The sequence below is a fragment of the Cataglyphis hispanica genome, chromosome 11 (assembly GCF_021464435.1).
Source record: "Cataglyphis hispanica isolate Lineage 1 chromosome 11, ULB_Chis1_1.0, whole genome shotgun sequence".
Classification (NCBI taxonomy): domain Eukaryota; kingdom Metazoa; phylum Arthropoda; class Insecta; order Hymenoptera; family Formicidae; genus Cataglyphis; species Cataglyphis hispanica.
Genome location: NC_065964.1, coordinates 1,597,756 through 1,620,299, shown reverse-complemented (window position 1 = coordinate 1,620,299; position 22,544 = coordinate 1,597,756). Strand labels below are relative to the sequence as shown.

General features: G+C 29.6%; 5 protein-coding genes across 7 annotated transcripts; 2 read left to right on the top strand and 3 right to left on the bottom strand.

The window, feature by feature from the left end:
- The first annotated feature begins 728 nt into the window (after nucleotides 1-728).
- On the top strand, nucleotides 729-3,078 carry LOC126853007 (S-adenosylmethionine mitochondrial carrier protein-like). Its single transcript, XM_050598380.1, has 6 exons — nucleotides 729-1,176; nucleotides 1,621-1,777; nucleotides 1,868-1,977; nucleotides 2,192-2,432; nucleotides 2,554-2,692; nucleotides 2,830-3,078. Exons 1-6 carry the CDS (start codon nucleotides 1,111-1,113, stop codon nucleotides 2,954-2,956), a joined length of 840 nt encoding a protein of 279 aa, XP_050454337.1. The 5' UTR covers nucleotides 729-1,110; the 3' UTR covers nucleotides 2,957-3,078.
- On the bottom strand, nucleotides 1,791-7,772 carry LOC126852998 (hydroxysteroid dehydrogenase-like protein 2). Of its 2 annotated transcripts, none has more exons than XM_050598361.1 (8): nucleotides 7,476-7,772; nucleotides 6,429-6,592; nucleotides 5,677-5,890; nucleotides 5,299-5,504; nucleotides 4,827-5,024; nucleotides 4,383-4,577; nucleotides 4,070-4,198; nucleotides 1,791-2,024 (listed from the first exon to the last, which is right to left on the bottom strand). In XM_050598361.1, exons 1-8 carry the CDS (start codon nucleotides 7,487-7,489, stop codon nucleotides 1,990-1,992), a joined length of 1,155 nt encoding a protein of 384 aa, XP_050454318.1. In that variant the 5' UTR covers nucleotides 7,490-7,772; the 3' UTR covers nucleotides 1,791-1,989. The 2 variants fall into 2 exon arrangements, with proteins under 2 accessions (XP_050454318.1, XP_050454317.1); XM_050598360.1 differs by lacking the exon at nucleotides 1,791-2,024 and adding an exon at nucleotides 3,279-3,952 and having other exon boundaries at nucleotides 7,476-7,714.
- Nucleotides 7,773-8,300: 528 nt separating this feature from the next.
- On the bottom strand, nucleotides 8,301-11,944 carry LOC126852986 (leukotriene A-4 hydrolase). Its single transcript, XM_050598339.1, has 10 exons — nucleotides 11,573-11,944; nucleotides 11,126-11,241; nucleotides 10,911-11,053; nucleotides 10,729-10,840; nucleotides 10,587-10,655; nucleotides 10,127-10,400; nucleotides 9,706-10,001; nucleotides 9,287-9,541; nucleotides 8,897-9,192; nucleotides 8,301-8,811 (listed from the first exon to the last, which is right to left on the bottom strand). The coding sequence occupies exons 1-10, from the start codon at nucleotides 11,613-11,615 to the stop codon at nucleotides 8,580-8,582; spliced, it is 1,836 nt and encodes a 611-aa protein (XP_050454296.1). The 5' UTR covers nucleotides 11,616-11,944; the 3' UTR covers nucleotides 8,301-8,579.
- A 211-nt stretch (nucleotides 11,945-12,155) lies between these two features.
- LOC126852979 (eukaryotic translation initiation factor 3 subunit C) lies at nucleotides 12,156-17,622 on the top strand. Its single transcript, XM_050598318.1, has 15 exons — nucleotides 12,156-12,248; nucleotides 12,645-12,752; nucleotides 12,866-12,998; nucleotides 13,174-13,458; nucleotides 13,548-13,645; nucleotides 13,740-13,867; nucleotides 13,965-14,375; nucleotides 14,498-14,707; nucleotides 14,795-14,948; nucleotides 15,027-15,242; nucleotides 15,382-15,661; nucleotides 15,791-15,984; nucleotides 16,123-16,326; nucleotides 17,116-17,254; nucleotides 17,420-17,622. Exons 2-15 carry the CDS (start codon nucleotides 12,660-12,662, stop codon nucleotides 17,548-17,550), a joined length of 2,676 nt encoding a protein of 891 aa, XP_050454275.1. The 5' UTR covers nucleotides 12,156-12,248; nucleotides 12,645-12,659; the 3' UTR covers nucleotides 17,551-17,622.
- On the bottom strand, nucleotides 17,530-21,795 carry LOC126852990 (vacuolar protein sorting-associated protein 33B). Of its 2 annotated transcripts, XM_050598348.1 has the most exons (6): nucleotides 20,467-21,787; nucleotides 20,159-20,382; nucleotides 19,573-20,079; nucleotides 19,256-19,486; nucleotides 18,244-18,569; nucleotides 17,530-18,170 (listed from the first exon to the last, which is right to left on the bottom strand). In XM_050598348.1, the coding sequence occupies exons 1-6, from the start codon at nucleotides 20,625-20,627 to the stop codon at nucleotides 17,907-17,909; spliced, it is 1,713 nt and encodes a 570-aa protein (XP_050454305.1). In that variant the 5' UTR covers nucleotides 20,628-21,787; the 3' UTR covers nucleotides 17,530-17,906. The 2 variants fall into 2 exon arrangements, with proteins under 2 accessions (XP_050454305.1, XP_050454304.1); XM_050598347.1 differs by having other exon boundaries at nucleotides 17,530-18,569; nucleotides 20,467-21,795.
- Nucleotides 21,796-22,544: the final 749 nt, after the last annotated feature.

Sequence of the window (22,544 nt, the reverse complement as noted above, 5' to 3'; positions counted from 1 at the left end):
AAGTCTTAATCCTTATTAGATCTCTCAGAGCTTTACTAAATAGTAAATTTACATACATATACATATAAATTTACATAATACATAATATATTTAATATAATATATTTACATAATACATACATATAAATTTATGCAATTGATTTTTACAATGATAGCATTTTGCGATTCATTTATGTTGCTAATGTGAAATTAATTGTAAAATTAATAAATTTAATTAATATTTAAATAATAACAAGCAAAATCTATTTTTAGATTCACATAAATACAAAGAACTAGTGATGGGTGATTTTGTCCGATATATCGAAAAATCCGATTTTTTTTTGTAGAATAATCGATTTTTTCGTACGATTTGTCGAAGATCTGATATATCAATATTCGATTTTTTGTTGGAATTATCGAATTTCTGCATCATCTGTAGCGTAAAGCTGTGTTCAGAAATTCAATCGCGCGTGCGTGCTTTCTGTCCATACATGTACTTTGGTATATTTCAAATTTTTTTTGTTAATAATTTTTTAATAGATAATGATCGACAGCTAAAACTTTTTGAATGTTGTTCATGACCTTGATAACATATGTCAAGGTCAAAGTTCTTCTGAGGTGCTCCTCTAAGGGCCAATTTCACCATCTTCGGTTAAGTTAACCAACGATTAAAATCAGCAAGGTGGCAACTGAAATGATAAGAATGCTTGGTTTTCATTCACTTTTATTTGCTGATTTTAATCGTCGGTTAAAGGCCATTGCACGTTAAAAAATTTTAGTCGTAATCATAATGCCGTAAGAAAATTGACCAATCACAAACATTCTAAAACATAATAAGAATGTTTGAACTGTGATTGGTTGATTTACTTACGGCTTTACAATTATAATTAAAATTTTTTAACGTGCAATGGCCTTAAGTTCTAAGTTTGCCTAAGTTCTTGACACATTGAAAATGAGTATATATAGATTAAATTTCGTCGAGACAAAAGTAGTTTATAAAACAATTTTTTTCACACGATTATATATTTTGCACAGCGGAGTCGATTGACGAGACGTATTACATTAGTACTGTAATTATACGGAAGTTGTGTGTGTGTTTTTTGCAGGTAAGAATAATTTGCACGAAAACAAAATGACGAAAAGCGAGAGAAAAACGGAAGGAACCGGCGTGCGAAATGTTTTTGTTACTTCACTTATTGTAAGTAAAAAATATTGCATTCGTACATAATATATTTTTATCACACACACACACAGACATATTGTAACATTTGCAAATAATTTTTTAAATGATTCTTTTATATGCAAATACGAGATAAATATATCAGAAGTAGAGAGACTAATTAAAGCCGTTATAATTCAATTATTGATTTATTAATATTTTATGTTTTTAATAATTGTTTGGATCTTAAAAGTATTTTAAAATAAAATAATAAAATTAATAAATAATAAATTGTGAAAACACTAAATGTAGCATTCGCTTCAGATTTTTTTTTAAATTTTTAACTTTTGATTCTGCTGCTAAAATTGTGTTGCAGTTTTTTTATTTTCCCAGCACTAACTAACACTAAAGTAACTAACGCACAATGTTAATAATAAACAAAGTTACGCTTGTATACTTATATAATAATACTTATTTGCTTAGGCAGGAGGTGCCGCGGGAACATTTGTGGATATTACATTATTCCCGCTAGATACATTGAAAACTCGATTGCAGAGTGTGCAAGGATTTTTGAAGGCTGGAGGTTTCACAGGTCTTTACAGAGGAATTTATCCAGTCATAGTTGGTTCGGCACCAACAGGTATAATGTCAAATTAAAATTTTGTATATATATTTTTATATATTATCATAACACATTCTTATACCTTTCCCTCTCTCTCTAATATTTTAGCTGCTTTATTCTTTTTAACATATGAAGAAATTAAAGCCATAATGCAGCCAAAGATTTCCACAAAGTACTGTACAGTACTTCATATGGGAGCAGCAACATTAGGAGAAATGGTATTTTAATAATTACATCTTATCTTCTTTGGTAACAATTTGAGAAACTGAAAAGAAAAAAGAATTAAAGACATGCATACAATTTGATGTTCAAAGTCAAAATACTATAAATAATTATAGATTACATATTGTGTTTTGTTTATATATTTAATTTATTTGTTGTAAAAGAAAAATATTTGATCATGTATAATAATCATGTTACTTATATGTAAAGGTAGCATGTTTAATACGAGTTCCTGTGGAGGTCAAAAAACAGAGAAAACAGGCACTGATACACGACAAGGAATCACTTGGTCTTAAATTATTGTACCGTGGGTATTGGAGTACAGTGTTACGAGATACGCCTTTTAGTATTGTACAGTTTCCATTATGGGAATATTTGAAGAAGCTCTACAGTTTGCATATCAAGAGAAAAATATATCCAGTGGAAAGTGCAATCTGCGGTGCAATTTCAGGTTTTTATTTTATGTTATAAATAGAAGTAAGATAATAAATCACCTATTTGTATCTTTGTATCTTGTACAGTCACCTATTTGTATCTTTCTTTCTCTAATATGCATATTTTTGTAATTTTAGGAAGCATCTCTGCAACTGTTACGACTCCATTGGATGTTGCTAAAACGAGGATAATGCTCGCTAACAGAACAATGCTTTCATCACAACTGACAATCCTAAATGTACTTCATGAAACATATATAGAAAATGGTTTTCGTGGGTAAGTATTTCTCAGTAATCTTTTTTTTCTTTATAATAAAAAATTGACAAATGATTTACATATTTCTTATTTGTTGGAAATATTCTTAGTAATATTTTTGTACAAAGTAAGATGCATTAAATACTTCGATACTATAGACTATTTGCTGGTCTTGGACCAAGAATAACGTGGATCACATTGGGAGGTTTTATATTCTTTGGAGTTTATGAAAAAGCAAGAGTTCTCACAGAAAATATTTTCAATGCTACAATAATAACTACGTGAATTTATATTATATCATAAAAAAAAAGTTATATAATAGTGAATTATTAGATATATATTGTTATTTGAAACATGTATAAAAAATTTATTTTTTTCAATGTACAATAATATATTTATTTTTCCTAGTCTGTGATATAACAATATTTATATTTAATATACATATATAATCCTCGTTTACATTAATATAATTTATAAAAATATAATTTTACATTTTTTATATCTATATATTTTTTGTTTTCGTGATTATTTGTTATGTATGACACAAAATTTTTTTGAAATAAAGAGATATTTCGTTTCATAGAAACAATCATAAACAATTCAGAAATACTGATACTAATACAATGAATATTGATTTGTTGCAATTTGCACTTACAATTTTTGTTTATTTGCATTTGTCTAAACATTATGAACTTCAATTTGGAAATGATATTTTCTTAGAAAAAAATACTGAAATATCAGTAGATTTTACATTAAAATTTATATGCAGAATTTTGAATACTATGTATTTTTAGCAAATCAATGATTTAAGAGCAAGATCTTTAACTTTATTTCACATAAAACTTTTTAACAAAGCTTTAATTTAACAGCTATTCAAGATTAATATCCAGAAGTGAGCATTTATAAAATAAAAAAAAAAGTTAAAATGAAATTTTTGTTAAGGAAATATTAGTGCCAAAATTGGACAAACAAATTTAGTCGAAAATGCAATTGTGTTAATATATGCTTCTCTTAGCTTTATGGAAGATAAAAATTGCACATATGATGTGCGTTTATATTTTTATGCATGATTTTTTTAAAAATTATTGAGAGATATCTTCTCTTTTTATCATATATAAAAATATAAAATATGTGATACTTTTTAACAGCATTGTATCCTTTTTCAATTTCACAATTTGGATTTTAAACTACTCATTAATTTTTCCAATTTCATAGCTTTCTGTAGATTTCCACTAATATTTAACTTGCCTGTCATAAATGCTGCAGTTGGCTTTAGTTTACCTATCGATAAAGCAATTCAGAAGAGAATTATATTAATTATATATCATACGATAGTGATCATATACATTAATAATTAATGTACACATATACATATACAAAAAGTTACATTCACTGTACCTGAGAACATAGCAAAGAAATTCTCTGAATCCATTGTGAGCGTTGCATCTGCTGGTTGATTTGGTTCTCCTTTTCCAGTAGCACCTTTTCCATTTTTTAAATCCAAAAACCACACCCCAGCTTCTTTTCCTAAAATTACAAAGATTATATATTAATGATTATATATAAGATATATATAAGAATTACAATACTTACATACTTATATATAAGATAAATATAAGAATTACAATACTTACAAATAAATATATACTTGTATACATTCATATTTGTAATCATATCATAATACTTGAATCAAGAAACGAAAAGAAATTACCTTTTACATTAAATTGATATATTGCACCAGTTTTGTTTACTAATTCGTTACTTAAATGTGCATTAATTGCAATAAAAATACGTTCTACCTTTCCCACTTCATTATTCATTTTATCAGAATTATGTTTCTTGTCTTGAGAATCCAAAACATATTTATCATCCAAAAAGAAATCCATCATTAAATTATCCTTATTTGCTAGAAAAAAAAGAAAATTATAAATATTTTTATTTCCGCAGCAATCATTTAACAACTTATAATACCAAGCAATTTTTATATATCTGTTTTTATCATAAAGATTTTATATGTAGAAAACGATTTGAGTGACAATACAAAATAATATGTAAACTTTATCAATTATTATATATAATTGTGATAATCTGTGTGTGTTAATAATAATCTATTAATTTTTAGTTATTCTTGAAATATGGAAAAAAATAATGATACCTGGATTATATGCATAATTGGTAAAATCAGTAACGCCCTCATTTTTTAATATGTCTTCATCAATCAAAAATTGCCCAGTAATAGATTTACTATCTTTACAAAGCAAAGTGTAAACAGCATCTGCTATAATGTCAGGTTTTCGACAAACATCTTTCGACTCCGAACCTGATAACATCTCCATTGCAGCAGTATATATAGCTGAAAGGTAACACAAAAATAAATTCTATATTATAATTATCCAATATATTTTTCAAAAATAAAACAGAATTAAAATAATTAAATTTAAACTCTTTTGCAATAGATAAGTTCGATAGAAGTGATTTATCATGTTTTAATTGATTCAATATCGCTATATTTTCTACATTTGAGATGATATGTTGATAATATTCGCCTAATGCACTATTTGCAGCAATGAATGATTATTTCCTTATCAGTCATTGAAAGTGAATGAAATACGATATCAGTAACGTACCTGTCTTTGGCCAAACAGCGTTAACCGCGATACTGTCAGGTTTAAACTCTTCCGCCATACCAAGAACACACATAGACATTCCATACTTGGCTATTGTATATGCAACATGATTTTTAAACCAAACCGCTTTCATATTCAGCGGCGGACTTATATTAACTATATGTGGATTTGCACTTTTCTTCAGATACGGTATACAAACTTTTGAGCTAGAACACAATTTTTTATTGCAACAGTGAACGATAAAACATGCGATAATTTGAATAAAATTTTTTTTTTCTTCTTTTTCTTCCTTTCTTAATTTAATTTCTTTCTTAATTTTCATATATGTAAAATATTATATAGTTGAACAAGAACATTGTAGTATAAAAAGATACCTACACAAGAAAAGTTCCTCGAGCATTAATATTATTCATCAAGTCGTATCTTTTCATATCGGTATCAAGAGTGCCCGTTAAAGAAATAGCGCTCGCATTGTTCACTAAAACATCTATACCGCCAAACTTTGCGACAGCACTTTCCACTGCATTAACCACTTGAGCTTCATCGCGAATGTCCACGATGCAAGGTAGAGCTTTACCACCAACTGCTTCAACTGAGAGAAAAATATATTTTATATATAAATTTTTAAATTAAAAAATTCTTTTGTATAACACAATATCTAGCGCGATATCTAAAATTGCAAGATCTCAATTTTATTTAAACAATATTACACAATATTACACAAGATATAAAGAAAAATACAAACACTATAAGATATAAACAATATAAACAAGAAAAATAAGCACGGTAAAAATATTTTTGAAATATCAATTAAAAATTAAAATATTTTTTTAAATTTCGAAACTATAGGCATGCACCTATTATATGTAATAGAATTTTCACTACTGATAATATACAATAAAATCAAGATTATCTATTGTAATTAATAAACTACAAAATATTTACTTCTCTTTTTAAAAAAAAAAATTTCTTTAGTATATACCAGCAACAAATCGATTTTTGTTAAGATTTAAAAATACATATTTCTCCAAATGTAGAAATATTTTGATAAAATTTTATTTAAGTGACACCACAAGATTTATATATACCAGGAACCTGAATCTGTTGGAAAATTAATAATCAATAATTACTTTCGCTAGCTGCTGTGTAAATGGTACCCGGTAGTTTTGGATGCGGTTGAGCAGTTTTCGCAGCAATAACAATATTTGCACCATCTTTTGCCGCTTTCAATGCTATACTTTTTCCAATACCCCTTGAAGCTCCTGTAATAAAAATAGTGCGACCAGCCAACTTCCTGTGTCAAATAGATATTTATGAAAATTAATATCATTTTTTTTTAACAATAATAATTTATAATAATTGTTGGAAACAAATCTCAAATCTATAATCACACAAATAACATTTGGGATCTACTTTGATATTCAATTTTAACAGAACATACTCAAATAACAAGATATTTAAAAATTAAAATTTCACATCAAATAAAGTTAATTAAAGTTTATGAGAAATTAGTAATTATAACTCTCATTTAAAAAATTGTCAATTTTTCAAGATTCAATGTTACTCTTTTATTCAGTAGATATATTACTGAACATAACATATTTATTAAAAATAACAATTTTATTTATCAATATGAGATATGATAAAAGTGTTATAGTGTAATAAAGAATTTTGCTTATTTTAAATATTAAATATAAAAGATAAGATTTATTCTTTGTAATTCAATATATTTATCATATTATATGACAATCGCAAATAATTCATTTTTAAAATAGTTTCTTAATGTTTGTATGCAAAAGTTGTTATTGATTTTTGCATACAAAAATTGAAAATTTAAGAATAAATTATTTAAATTTTAATAAATTATTTTCAATTTTTGTATGCAAAAATCAATAAACAATTTTTCTGCATACAAAAATTGAAATTATTTTAAAAATAAACTAATATATATATATATATATATATATATATATATATATATTTTTGTATTATAACAAATCATATAATCATAAAATTGTAGTGTTATTGCATATTTAGATTTCTAAACTATCGTTCAATATTAAAATTAAAAAATCTATATCACAAATATATACAAATGTATGAAATACATTCGTAATTGTAATAATCACGAATGTATTTCATACATTTGTATATATTCACGATTATATATTACTTACCCTGTATTAATCATTTTTTTTACAATATGTTAGCGCGAATCAAATGTCGAATGTTGGTACACGAGAAGTATACGTGGTCCGTAGTCTTGTGTGTTTCTCTGACAGCAAAAAAAAACTAGAACGAGCGAGAGTCTTGCTGGACCAAAATTTGCACATCAAAAACTGGGAGAAGTACGAAGTCTTCTATCGTTACTGGCACTTTTATACTTCAATACCTATTCTAGGTTCAAAGTACATTCAATAAATAATTGTCGCAAGTATATTTATCAACACTTGAATGCCAGAAAGATGTGTGTGTGGTGTGTGTGTATTGTATATGTATATATGTCACAATGTGCGTAATATGTCAGAATAGGTCTGTTCATATTGCTTGCACTTTTTGTACATAAGTATAAAGTTTGTTCTTTTTAGCTGCACTAAATTCATATTGCACTGAATTGAACTAGTGCAAGCGAATAATAATAATATAATAAAATAACAATAATAATAATATAAATATATTAATTACATATTATTTTAATTATTATAATTTATTAATTACATATTATTTTAATTATTATGTTTTATATGTTATTAACAGCATAAAAAATAAGCAAAACTTTTATAAACAAAGGTATAGAATTTTCTTTAAATTTGATAAAAATTAACCCTATCTTATTTGATTTTCTCAAATTCAAATTACAAGTACAATTTTTTAATGTTTATATTTAATTTTAAGAAAACTGTTAATTACTTTTATATTAAATAATTTTAATATTTAATAAATTACTTTAATATTTATATGCAATAAAGAATGCTTTGGTATAACGTATAAGTAATGCAGAATAAAAACAGCCAAGCAATTATATTTTATTTCAATTTTTATATTTACATATGCATAATAAAAAGAAATATTGGCCTAATTTACACCGCTATATTTTAATATGTACTAAGTACTATACCGACCAATTGCAATTATTCCATTCTTTAAAGAAATGGCCATGATTGATCAGTGTAGTACTTAATATGTATTAAAGTTTATCGGTGTAAACTAGGCCATTGCGATGCATTCTCACAATCATATGTATGGGAAATTAATATCGTGTTATTTTACAAAACATCGTTTCAATCATTCAAATGCAGATCCTTTTTCACCATGTGTGCAGTCACATACATCATCTTATTTTTATTCTTCAAGTATACATCGATTGCTCGCTGACGCATTTCTTGCCACTCGTACAAATCTCGAAATATAGGACGAACAAATTTCATGCGTCCTTGTTCAGTGACAAAGTCCAAAGCGTCGGAAACTTTCGGCTCCCATCGACTTTTGATACACAAACGCAACCAAATAAATCTGTGAAAAATATGCGCGTTATTTACCTAATTATTATTATCTAATTGTAATGACATATTCATAAATAGAGATGCTTGTATAATACCGTATTTCAGAATTCTTCACCAAGTCCAATTGATAAGTAGATGTCAGCAACTGTATCTTATCAAGTGATAAAACAGTAGATGATTTATGTAGATTGGTTAAAAATGTTACTTTTTGACCAGGAGACAAGTTCTCTATATCCGACTTGACGAAAGGCGAAGCAGTACTGTGGTCCCATTCGAGCCATCGTTTTGCTAATTCCGTACATGCGTTTGTCAAAGTTTTATCATAATCAGGTATCACAGGTGGCATACCTGGCTTATGGAGCCATGTATCCCAATCGACAGAATTTAGCAACTAAAAATCAAGATAGAAATTATTTAGAATATTACAAATATTAATGTTAATGTATATTTGATTTATTTTTTTTTTTTTTTAAAAAGCAAGTTACCTCGACTTTTTCCGAAAAATACTGATACAAATAATCCTTCCATATATCAGTCTTTATACTTTTGTATTTATATGTATTCAAATAAGATTTTAGAAATGGTTCGAACACTTTTGGTCCACCTAAAAGCTGCTCCAGATAAAACAGGAATGTATGTCCCTTTTCATAAGGCACAATCGAAAACGCATCATCAGGATCGACACCGATTAAATTTGGTACCAAGTTCGTTAGTTGATTGGTTTCGCCGAGATTTTTAATCTATAATAATAATAATATACTTTTAGAAAAGATAACAGTGGAAATGCAGCAACATGTGAATTAAATATTATTGTTTAAATATATCATTTAAATATATATTGTTCTCAAGTAACATGTTTCATTGCTCATATTTATTTGTTATTTAATTGATATTAAGTACATACTTCTTCTTTCAAACACTCAATACCGTGCAATGCTTCAAAGTGTCTCATTTTTTCATCAAACATTCTTGCTTTAATCTTTCTCTCTATAAACATAGTGAAACCTTCGTTCAACCAAAAATGTTCAAAATTTGCATTTGTAATTAAATTTCCTGTCCAGCTGTGTGAAATTTCATGAGCAATGACATTGGCCAAAGAACGATCTCCAGCAAGTACGGTCGGCGTCACAAATGTCAGACATGGATTTTCCATTCCGCCAAATGGAAAACTCTGTGGTAATACTAGTATGTCATACATGCCTGTGCAAATATATTATTCGGGATTTAATAAAAATAGACTGTGAAAAGAGTCTCTTAAATTATAAATTACAAAAAAAATTATACACATATTATACACATATTAAAATTAATAGTTTGTTATTTACCCCAGACATAAGGACCACACAATTGTTCAGCAAATTGCAGCATTGTTTCAGTTTCTCCAAACTCATATGCACTTTGATCAATGAATTCTTGTTCGGCCCACACTTTGCTTCTAGGACCAACTTGTTTTGATACTAATGCACCCACAGCAATAGCTACCAAATAGGATGGTATCGGTACTGGCTGATGGAATTCATATATTTTTTTGTCTGAATTCTCTGATACTCCATCCAAAAGTGCCGACATTATAACTGTAAGTTCTTTTGGTGCAGAAATCTAAAATATGAAGTATATAACAATGTAAAATTTAAATTAGACTTTTTTCTATTTCAATTAAAGCAATATTTGATTGTTTTCTTTATTAACATATTTCAATAATTCAATAATATCATGTTTTTGTGCTTATATAAATAAATGAATACAAATTAAATATATAACTATTTATTATGTTTAAATATTTACTTTAGCAGAGTATGTAGATTTGACAGATGGTGTATCTTGGCAAGGAAACATAGATCTAGCATGTATAGCCTAAAAATATACAAATTTATATATCATATACATTAATATAAATTATAAAATTATATTTATTTATTTATTTTACCTGACATTGAGAAAATAGGTAAGGATGTATACGACCAGCAGTTTGCTCAGCTGTTAGCCATTGCAATGAAGTAGCATCTGGAGATGTTTCATATGTAATCTCAATTTTACATCTGGAAAGAATGTATCAAGTAAATTGATAATTTTTAATATCCATTTTTCTTAAAAGCATTCCATATTCACTTATTATCATCTCCAACAATCTGTGGTAATTGAACAACCAATTTACTTCCAAATTCAACATCAGCTTCCACGGAGTGTTCTAAACTAGATCCGTCAACAGCATTTGAGGTATTTGATATAACAAGTTTGCGATTATCTAAAATCTAATTTTTGGATATATATTTAAATATGACAAGATACATTTTCTTTCAACATGAAGCAAAATTTTCACTCACTATTTCATTAACTGAAGATGTCTTTTTTTCTATATGCAATATTGCTTTGCCTTCAAGGACTTTTCGATCAAAATCAACAATTAATTCCAGATGCGTATGAGTTACAATTGCAAGATCTGTAATAATTAAAAACTTATGAGCCATGTATGCACATACATGCACAAAATTTTAAAATAGAAATAAATTTCAGAGTTTTATGCGTATGCTGTATTTTCAACAAATTTTATACATTTAAAAACATTACAAAATGTCATAAATTATAAAAAGAGAATTATGGAACAATATGTGATCTTAAAAATTATCAAAGATATCGAGAAAGATTTCATTTTTTAAATATGTTATTAATATACTAGAATGATGGATCCTTCATTCTGTTTTATTTAACAAAAAAACGGATTTTATTTTTAAATGTTTAATATTATATTGATAGTAGTTTAAAAAAAATACCTGATCTTGCATAAGAACTCGGATCTTCAGGACTTAGAGCCATTTCAAAAGCGTTTTTAGCTTTGACGAATACCTTTCGATAACTGATTAAATTGAAGTATCTCTCAACGAGATAAACTTGATATCGTATTTTTTTATTTTTTTAATAGATATTGTTTTTCTGTCTTTTTTGCGATATATCGGTCTTCTCTTTTCTATTTCTTTTTTTCTTATTTGATTTATATCAACCTGTTTGCCGGTACTTCTTTTTTTTCTTCTATTTTTTTTTTTTAAAGCGTCACCTAATCAAGATTTTAAAGGCCCTTGCACAATACGAGGCAATAAAGACAGCGAAGGCAATATCCAATGAGAGCTCTGCTTTTTCCGAAAAGCAGTAGAAACTCAAGTCGTTTATTGGCAGAGTCAATGCAATAACTTCGATTAATCGATTAAATTTTGAATAAAATCAGAATAAAAAAAAATTTTAGTCTCTTTTTTTCTGATTAGTCAAATTCAATTTTTAATCTTCAATCTTCAACTTTCAATGCATAATTTGATATGGACTTTACGTTTTTGTTTGCGAATTCGCCTTTAGTATTCGCTCTCTCTCTCTCTCTCTCTCTCTCTAATCCTAACCTCTCTCTTATCTTCGCGGCTGTACGCGAAGCATCTGGTTTTTGCGAGGAGGAGAATATCGGTAATATTGCAATTTAAAATATACGTTTGAAAATCACGCACTTTGTCACTCGAATTTATTTTGCCTATTTTGACAGAAGTGAAAGGCTTATATACATAATTTTTCTTATCAAAAATATATTGTGCCATGTGTTGAATTAACAAGACACAGTGGACGTGTATCATTCCTTATAGGTGATTTCTGTGATTCCTCGAGTGAGTCTTGTTAAATCGAGATTTCTTATGCGCGATATTAGTATTTATCAACATAACGATATTTGCTTTAAACTTCTGTTTTGCACATTTGGATCTTTTAATGAATTATTAAATTTTCCTTGTGCTATACAAAAGACAGTTTTAATATAATTCTTGGGTGTGTTATATCGTGTTTATTTCTACTCGCGCTTTATTGTTGCAGAGAATTTGAGCCATCATGAGCCGTTTCTTCGCGACTGGCTCAGATTCTGAGTCTGATAGCGCATCTGAGGAGGAACAGGTGCAAAGGGCGCCAGCGACAGCTTTTACTGTACGCACCATCATAAAATTCCTTTAAATACATTTTTATATATATTTTCTTATCTAAAAAAATTTTTTTTTTGCACAATTTTATTATCAAAACAACATGGAATATTTTTATAGTTTAGCGATGACGAGGAAGAAACAAAGCGGGTTGTGCGCTCTACAAAAGAGAAGAGATATGAGGAAATTGCTAATCTTATAAAACTTATTAGGAATTATAAGAAAATTAAAGATATGAGCAGTATGTTAACCAGTAAGTAACTTTAGATTTTTAATTTAAAATATTTTATTATCTATTAAATAATAAAATATACATTAAATTAATAAACACACATGCACATACACATATATATATATTGAATCATTAATTATATCTTTATAAAACTGTGACAAAAAGATTCTTTACAAATATTTATTTGTAATTTTAGGTTTTGAAGATTTGATGCGAGCTTATCAAAAAGCTTTACCAGTGATCACAAAGGAGGAACTTGGACAAACTCCACGATTTTATGTTAGATGTTTAGTAGAAATGGAAGATTTCATTAATGATGTATGGGAAGATCGTGACGGACGCAAGAATATGTCTAAGAATAATTCCAAATCACTTTCGACGTTACGTCAAAAGTTACGTAAATATAACAAGGATTTTGAAGAAGATATAGCGAAATTCAGGGAAAATCCCGATCAGGATGACGATGAGGAGGAAGAAAGAGGTTTAATTATGGGATATATATTTCTTGTAAACATTCATTTAAAAATTTTAAATGTTTTTAATATAAAAAAATGTTTTTTATTATTTTAGCCGACGAGATTATGGAATCTGAAGAAGAAGACGATAGTGCCGTAGCTTTTAAAAAAGCGGGATCGGAAGCTAGTGAACCGGATTTGACTAAATTTAAGGTTTTTATAACGTCAAGATTTTTTTTATTGATGTAGCATTGATTATTTCAAATAATTCTTAAATTTTTTTATAAACTTGTTACACACATTACAGAAGGCTGCAACCGATGGTGAAGATGGTAGTGAAAGTGAATCTGATTGGGGCAGTGATTCAGACAGTGAGAGCACGAGCAGTGATGATGAAGGCCAATATCAAAATATTCGTGAACGCTTCATTAAAAAGTACATTCTCTCTATTCATAATAAAGTTAATAAAAGAAAGTAAACTTAACAATGTATATGATACAATTATATGATACATGGACATTTTTGTACGTAGGGCTTTAGCCACAGAGGAAGATGAGGATAAAGCGAAGAGAAAAGAACAACGTAAAGAACGCAAGGAGAAGGAGCGAAAGAAGAAACGCGACGAAGATGATGGTGAAGGAGAGTGGGAAACTGTCAAGGGTGGCGTAGCTATTCCCTCTGAGAAGCCAAAGATGTTCGCTAAAGATGCGGAAATTAATACTAGCGCGGTGTTGAAGAAATTATCTGAGATAATTGCAGCTCGCGGCAAAAAGCGTACGGACAGACGGGAACAAATAGAACTCTTGCACGAGCTACAATCGATAGCTGACGCACATAATCTTGGTCCAGCTGTGGCTGTGAAGATTAAATTCTCTATCGTGTCTTCCATATTTGATTATAATCCAAAAGTTTCCGATGCTATGAAGCCGGAATATTGGTCCAAGTATGTATTTCTGCAAAAATGAAGAAAAATATAAATTTAAATTAATCTTTTAAAACACACCTAAAATGAAAAAAAAACATTTATAACTGAAATAATAGTTAGCATTAAATATTTTTTTGCAGAATACTGGAACGCATTAACGAAATGTTAGATATGTTGTTAAGCAGCGCAGATATGGTAATAGCAGAAACAATTGTAGAAGAAACGGAAGAATTTGAAACGCCACCGTATAAAATACATGGCTGCGTATTGACATTGGTAGAGCGTCTCGACGAGGAATTTACTAAATTACTGAAAGAATGTGATCCACACAGTAACGAATATGTAGAGAGGTAATGTCTTTTAAAAATTAAATAATTTTATGTGAAAAAATTTGTAACTGTTATTTTTTTATACAACAAAATATTCGCGTCTCTCAGATTGAAAGATGAAAAGCAAGTTGCTGCCATAATCGATAAAGTGCAGGAATATTTAGAAAGGCAAGGAACTGTGTCCGAACTTTGCCGCGTCTACTTGCGTAAAATCGAACATTTATATTACAAATTTGATCCAAATGTTCTCAAGCAAAAGGAAGTAAGTTGTGCAAAATATTTATAGTATGTGTAAAAATTCTCTTGTCTAATACATTAACAAAATTATTCGATGCGCTAGAACAAACTGGGACCAGATACAATTACATCAGTACAAGTTATGGAGAAATTATGCAAATACGTTTATGCTCATGATAACACCGATCGATTAAGAACTCGCGCGATTCTTTCGCACATTTATCACCACGCACTTCACGATAACTGGTTTCAAGCCCGCGACTTGATTCTGATGTCGCATCTCCAGGAAACCATTCAACATTCTGATCCAGCCACACAGGTTACAAATTTGTATACATACACTTTTATATTTTTAATAAAAAAGATAATTTTTATTAAAAAATTTTTATTAATTTTATTAAAAAAGATAATTTTTATTTAAAAGGATATGGAATATTTATATGTATTATCTTTTTCAGATTTTATACAATCGTACGATAGCTCATTTAGGATTATGTGCGTTTCGTCATGCGAATATTAAAGATGCTCACAACTGCTTGGTTGATTTAATGGTGACGGGTAAAGTAAAGGAACTTTTGGCGCAAGGTCTGCTTCCGCAACGACAACATGAACGTAGCAAGGAGCAGGAGAAAATTGAGAAGCAACGACAAATGCCTTTCCACATGCACATAAATCTAGAACTCCTCGAATGCGTATATCTCGTTTCAGCAATGCTTATCGAGATTCCGTATATGGCTGGTAATATATTTTCCATGTTTAATATTAGTTTTTATATATAAAATACATTCAATATTCATTATTTAACAATTAATTCAGAATAATAATTTCAAAACAATATAATAAATGTAATAAATTATTTAATTCTAGCGCATGAATTTGATGCGAGGCGAAGGATGATTTCGAAGACGTTTTATCAGCAATTAAGATCCAGCGAACGTCAATCGTTGGTGGGACCACCGGAATCCATGAGGGAGCATGTCGTTGCTGCTGCGAAAGCAATGCGCAATGGAAATTGGTCTGCTTGCAACAATTACATTATAAATGAAAAGATGAATGCAAAGGTATTAGCAATATGTATACACATTTATTGTTTCTGTCAAACTTGAAAAATCGGGAAAATAATAATATATATTATATACAATATATTCTTTCACACGCAAAAGACCGATAATAAAATAATTTTTATTAAAATATGATAGGTCTGGGATCTCTTCCATCAAGCGGAGAAAGTACGAGCTATGCTGACACGATTAATCAAGGAGGAAGCATTGAGAACTTACCTATTTACGTATTCGCATGTTTACGATTCGATCTCGATGCCGAAACTTGCTGACATGTTTCAGTTGAAACGACCTGTGGTCCATTCCATTATCAGCAAAATGATTATTAATGAAGAGCTTATGGTATATTGCACAAATATATACATATATGGACGTATTCTACTTAATGACCGCAATGCTCATGGTATTATTTCATCCTTGTTTATCGAAAGTTAAACAAAGACAGATGATGTTCGTGATCATTGCGGTCGTTGATAGATCATACACACATATATATACATGTGTGTGTGTGTGTGTGTGTGCGTGTGCGTGCGTATATATGTATATGAATGTATGTATATATGTATAAGCGTGTATATATATGTATGTATATATGTATATGTATGTGTATGTATATATATATGTATGTATATATATATGCATGTATATATATATGTATATATATATGTATATGTATGTATGTATATATATATATATATATTATATATATATATATGTATGTATGTATGTATATATGCATGTGTATGTATGTATATGTATATGAATGTATGTATATGTATATGTATATGCATGTATATATATATATACGCATGTATGTATTATATACGTATGTATGTATATATATGTATGTATATATATATATATATATATATATGTACGTATGTATGTATATATATATGCATATATATGTATATATGTATATATATGTATGTATATATGTATATGTATGTATATATATAGTATGCACGCATATATGTATATGCATGCATACATATGTATGTATGTGTATATATATATATATATATATATATATATATACATATATATATATGTATCATTTTAATACATATTAATGAGATTAGATAATATTCTATAGAATTTATATGGCATTTTTTTCTTTCACAAATTTAGGCATCCTTGGATGATCCGACAGGTACTGTCGTTATGCATCGCAGCGAACCGAGCCGTCTTCAATCTTTGGCTCTGCAACTCACGGATAAAGTAAACAACTTTGTCGATTCGAATGAACGCATTTTTGAAATGAAACAAGGTAAACACAGAGTACATAATTTTTCTAAGAAATCATATTTTTTCGTCTCATTTACTTTCTAATATATATATATTTGTGTACCTATTATGATACCCACACACACGTATAAAATGTGTAGCTTTACAATTAAAAATTAATTGATTTTTTTATAATAAATGCTTACAGGCAACTTTTTCTCAAGAGGAAATCAAGGCAATTTCCGCGATCGTCAAAATTATAATCGCCAAGGGCAGGATTGGGGCCAGCAGAGGCGTGATCGCGATCGCGATCGAGCATTTAAGCGTAATAACGTTTAATGAACGTGTAACGTTTAAACACTCTCATATTATAAATAATATATCGATAAGAATATTGTATACACACAACAATCTCGTGTTGATATTCTTAACCACATTCGACAATTGTTTCATTCACTTTTTCATATGTCTTGATTGATTTGAAGTAGAAGTTATTAACGAATCGTTCAACGATATATTCGAACGCTTTCGTTTCATATTTTTGACTTTTTTTTTCTTATATTGAACAATCATTCGCATTTACTCTCTTTCATCATTCGTGCATACGAAGAATTATTATAATCTCTTGTCTATTTATACAAAAAAGAATAGACACAATATCTTTTATATTCCTGCTGAATGCCATTACAGAGTCTTTATATCTCTTGTATTCTCTGAATGAGTTTGTTACCCGTTAAAATAGCATCGGACGCAAGAATGAGACGTATCCCCGTGGACTTCTCGATGAGTCGACAGGCCGCTATTTCTGCGCATGTAATGCCTCCTACCACACAGATCACGACCATCTTTGGCGATAACGTACCCCGTTGACCATTCACGGCGCAACTCGATAAATTCAACAAGTCTTCGAAACTGCGAGGATCCTTCTCTTGATTCGATACGATGTTTAATATTTGTGCCTACAATTAATATCGCGAAATTAAGTAAAATTATAATATTATAATATAGAAAGAAAATGATCAAAGTACGAACTATGGCGGGTATATAAGCGTTGTTGAACACATAACTAGGACAAGTACGACTATTCTGATCAGATCGTTTAGAGTAATTGGGTAACATCTTTAATCTCTGCGCATTGCTGCTCCACTCGCTATTCCGATTTGGCAACTTGTGTAAAATATTTTCGGTTCTATACTTCAATAAACCAACAGTGTGTAATTTGTAAAATAAAGGGATGTGTTGATAACCATGAGTATGGAGATGCAGTTTTTGGATATTTTGAAGTTCGCTCTGCGTAACACCGTCGGTAGTGATAGACAGCAGGCACAGAAGACGCAAACATCGTAACGCATGTTCATCTGCAAGACACAGATATTTCATATATTCTGATAATTAAGCAGGGTGTCTATTCTCTGGAAAAACATGGAAAACCTGAAATTCTGAATAATATTTTTATATCTGAAAAAATCAGGAAATAATCGTGGAATTTTATTGGAACTCAAGGAATTTTTTAAAAAATTCTGTAATAATTTTGCCTTTATATTGTAAGCACTAGACGATCCACGAAGCCATGTTGTGAATTGTGTTTTTAAAGTATATTATAAATATATATCTATCTCTTTATATATTCAATGTTTTAACAAAATATTAAATATGCAATACATATTCTTTATCTTAATTTGCAGTGATAAAAAATAAAAATATTACGCAGATTAAAAAAATTTAACTTAATGAAAGCTATTCAGTTTTATTTTCAATATATTTGTAAATCTAGTACTTGAAACTTAAGTTAAGGCTTTGTGTTTCTTCTTCGTATAAATGAAAAAGCGTACAATGAAAAAACTTATTTTAAGAAATTGCACCAAAAAATGTTTAAAATATTCTTTACCTAGAGGTTTGAACAATAATACCTGGAAGATCAGGGAATTTTGAGAGAAATTTTTCACAGCACTTTAAAAGACACCCTGTTAAATTATAATTCATTTGTTGTGTTGATTATAATTTGATTATAAATATAATTAATCTTGAGAGTAAAAAAATGTACCTATATTTCTCTCTATATAGCTGAAACATTCTTTTCTGTTCTTGCAGTCGAGCATCAATTTCTCGATCATCTGCAAAGCTTGAAATTCGGAACCCAAAGTATCCGCGATAGTCTGACACGCGGATATATGAAACGCCAATTGTTGCGTCATATTCTTAGTCTTTTGCAATCTCGTCGACACATATCTTTCCATTTCGGCCAATTTCATCGTTTGTATAGCTTCCTGTTCAGCTAATATATTAGCCAGTATTGAAATATCGTTATCGAGAGATCAATAGAATTGGTACAATGACTCTTGTGGGATAAAAATAGAATACATTTTAGTGACTTAGCCTTTCCATGTATAATCGGGAAAACCTCGCTGCAGGGTGTGTCTCTTACTTCTCCGAAGATCTGATCTTTATCTGGATCCAATTTGACTTGCGATTTTCCCAGCACTGCTGTGCCGACGTTCACCTCAACAACTTCGTTCAACAGACCCGAATAGGTGACAGGTGTCAAGAGAGTCGTCGCCAGATCAAAATCCCTATCCATCACGATTAGAGCACCGATTTCATTCTCTAGGCTGGACGAACCTAGACATTGTACCATGGATTCCATCAATTTGCCCACTTGTTGGCTGTGCTTGCCGACGAGAAGTGAGAGTCTGGGTGAACCAAGTATCAACTGCAATGACCACAAATTGCGTGCCAATGCTCGCAGGGGACTGATATCCTTGTGATAGTAGAGATCGATGAACATTGGATTTTCCAAGGATAAAACGTTTCCATCTAGTTTTATAAACTCTACAGATAGCGTCCGCAGTGAAACCAGCTCAGCCAAACCTAAATGACAATGATTCAACATTAATTATCAAGACAGATAGAATGGATGTAATTAATAATAACAATAATTTGTCGAGACCTTCCTCTTCGACTAAATTATGTAATACAGTTGGAACAAATGGCATGACCAATAAGTGATGGCACACTTGGACATGAGGCTTGGTAACATGAGATATTTCGGATTGTATTTGATCCAGTACTCTCTTGCACGCGATTAAATCGTTAGATACTAAAAATATACGTTGACTATTTGATGGTTTTAATCCTTCATCCAGCTTATAAATCTTGTCCACTCCACATCGCCTAAAGAAGATTATGCAATTCTTTAAAATCTTTAATAGAATTAGTATATACCAATATAAAGAATATGAAAGAAAGTATTTGTACTTTAATACAGTCACTCCTACAAAACTGTCCAGTATTTTCATCAATTTCTGTTCTATTATCAGATCCTTCATCAATCCTGGAATGCTCTCTAGTATATCTACAAGCTTCCGCTGACTTATCTGTCGCAGCGCATTCAACTTATCATCCAATGTAATGTCCATTTTATTTATAATAAACTATTGTGTCTTATTTGTCCTTTTTCCAATTTTATTTTCACAATTACAGCCTTTAAGTTACTGTAATTAATTATAAATTATTACATTCGCCTATAATATGATGCTTTATGTGTTAAAATAGATATTTCTCATCTGTACATAATATAAATATAAATATAAAAATATATGCAATATTGCTTTTTTTTTTTAATAAAGAGTGCTTCCAACTATGAGAGTTATCTCGCACACATTTACATACAGACTTTTCTTTTATTCCCTCTTTGAATATTAGATTATTCTTCCTGTTTTCACAATGAAATTATATATTATTTTTAAAGTTCTTAATTCTTCTTTTTTTAACCAATTCCAAATGCAATCAGGTCTGCTTGCACCTCTCTTTTTTGGTTTTTTTTAGATGGCCATGTTCGATCTGGATATGATCAAGACATTCCAGCCAACAATTGGTTAGCAAGAGTAAAAAAAGGAAATAGAAAAATAACAGGGAAGAGAGTAAAGTTATATGTTGAGGTTGGAGGATTTAAGAAAAGAATAAAGGGCGTGAATAATCTCAGAGGAAGAATCTCCTGAATCACAAATGGTGGAGTTTTCTTGTATTTTGTCAGCTGGGTTAAAAGTAATTTTTTTTGTGCATTGTAGTGTGGGTAATTCCAAAAGATGTGGTCTGCGTTTTGTCCCAGTGATCCACATGACCATGAGGGGTCCGGAACACCTTCGTATACTTAGCAAACAAATTTGGTATTTTTTATTTTTTATTATTGCAATCGTTTGGGAACCATTTGGGCAAATTTAGGAATATATTCTCCAAGTTAGGAAATAATAATTTGTTTATAATAAATGAAAATTAATTGAGCGTATAGTTAGCAGACATAATTTAAAAAAAATTTTTTTATTTTACTCAACGTGAAATCATTTGGGAAACACGTCTATAATGTTTCTAACGTTTAGGAAATAATAGTTTGTTTTATAATAATTAATTTCTTTTCTATCACACTGATCTCTAACATAACTGGATAAGGCATACACTAGGATCTGCAGCTTAGAAACTGTGACCTGTTACGTCTCAGCGACGCTCTTTCTCTCTCTATACCTCAGTTAGTGAGAAAAAGATTGCTCTCTACTTTTATAGGGCAACCTGCTTCCACCGGCTATACCCCAGGGACGCCGAGAGCTAGGACTAATCTAGTGGATCTAGGGGAATGATGTACGCGGAACTATTTAGTTACTAGAAAGTTTCACTAGGTATTTTAGGGATATAGACGCAACTAGGTATATGTAATTCGAAGGTTAATCAGGTTTAAAGAATAGACTTTTAATATTATAATAAAAGAAAGATATCGATTATGGTTGCGTTTTAGCGGCAAGTCCGCTTGTATTGCGGGTTCACCATATGCAAGGGGCTTGTTACTTAAGATATATATATATTAATTAGAAACCGTAAGAGTTAGAGAATTAAGATTTAAAAAGGAACATTATGATAGAAATTAAGGATAGTTAACAAATTGTGGACACTAAATAATAGAGAGTTAGTTAGATCGAATTAATTTATTATGAGAATTGCCTAAAGGATAAGGTCTTTTATTTAATATCAATACTTGATTATATTATGACTCTAAATTTCTGATAGAAAAGGAAGGTTTAGAAAAGAGGTCGAATGTCGCCAGGGGCACCGTAATAAGCGCTCGGCAACGATGGAATTTTAGGGAGAATGTGTAATGTCGCCAGGGCACCGTAATTAGCGCTCGGCAACTAGGTTCAAGGATTGGGTTGTGTTCAGAAAATTAGATAATAAATTTGATTTTAATTTAATCTCCTGTTGTCATTTCTTGTGGGAGATTTTTAAATTGATAGGAAACGCCGCCAGGGCACCTCGATCAGCGCTCGGCAACTAGGTTTAAGGGTTAT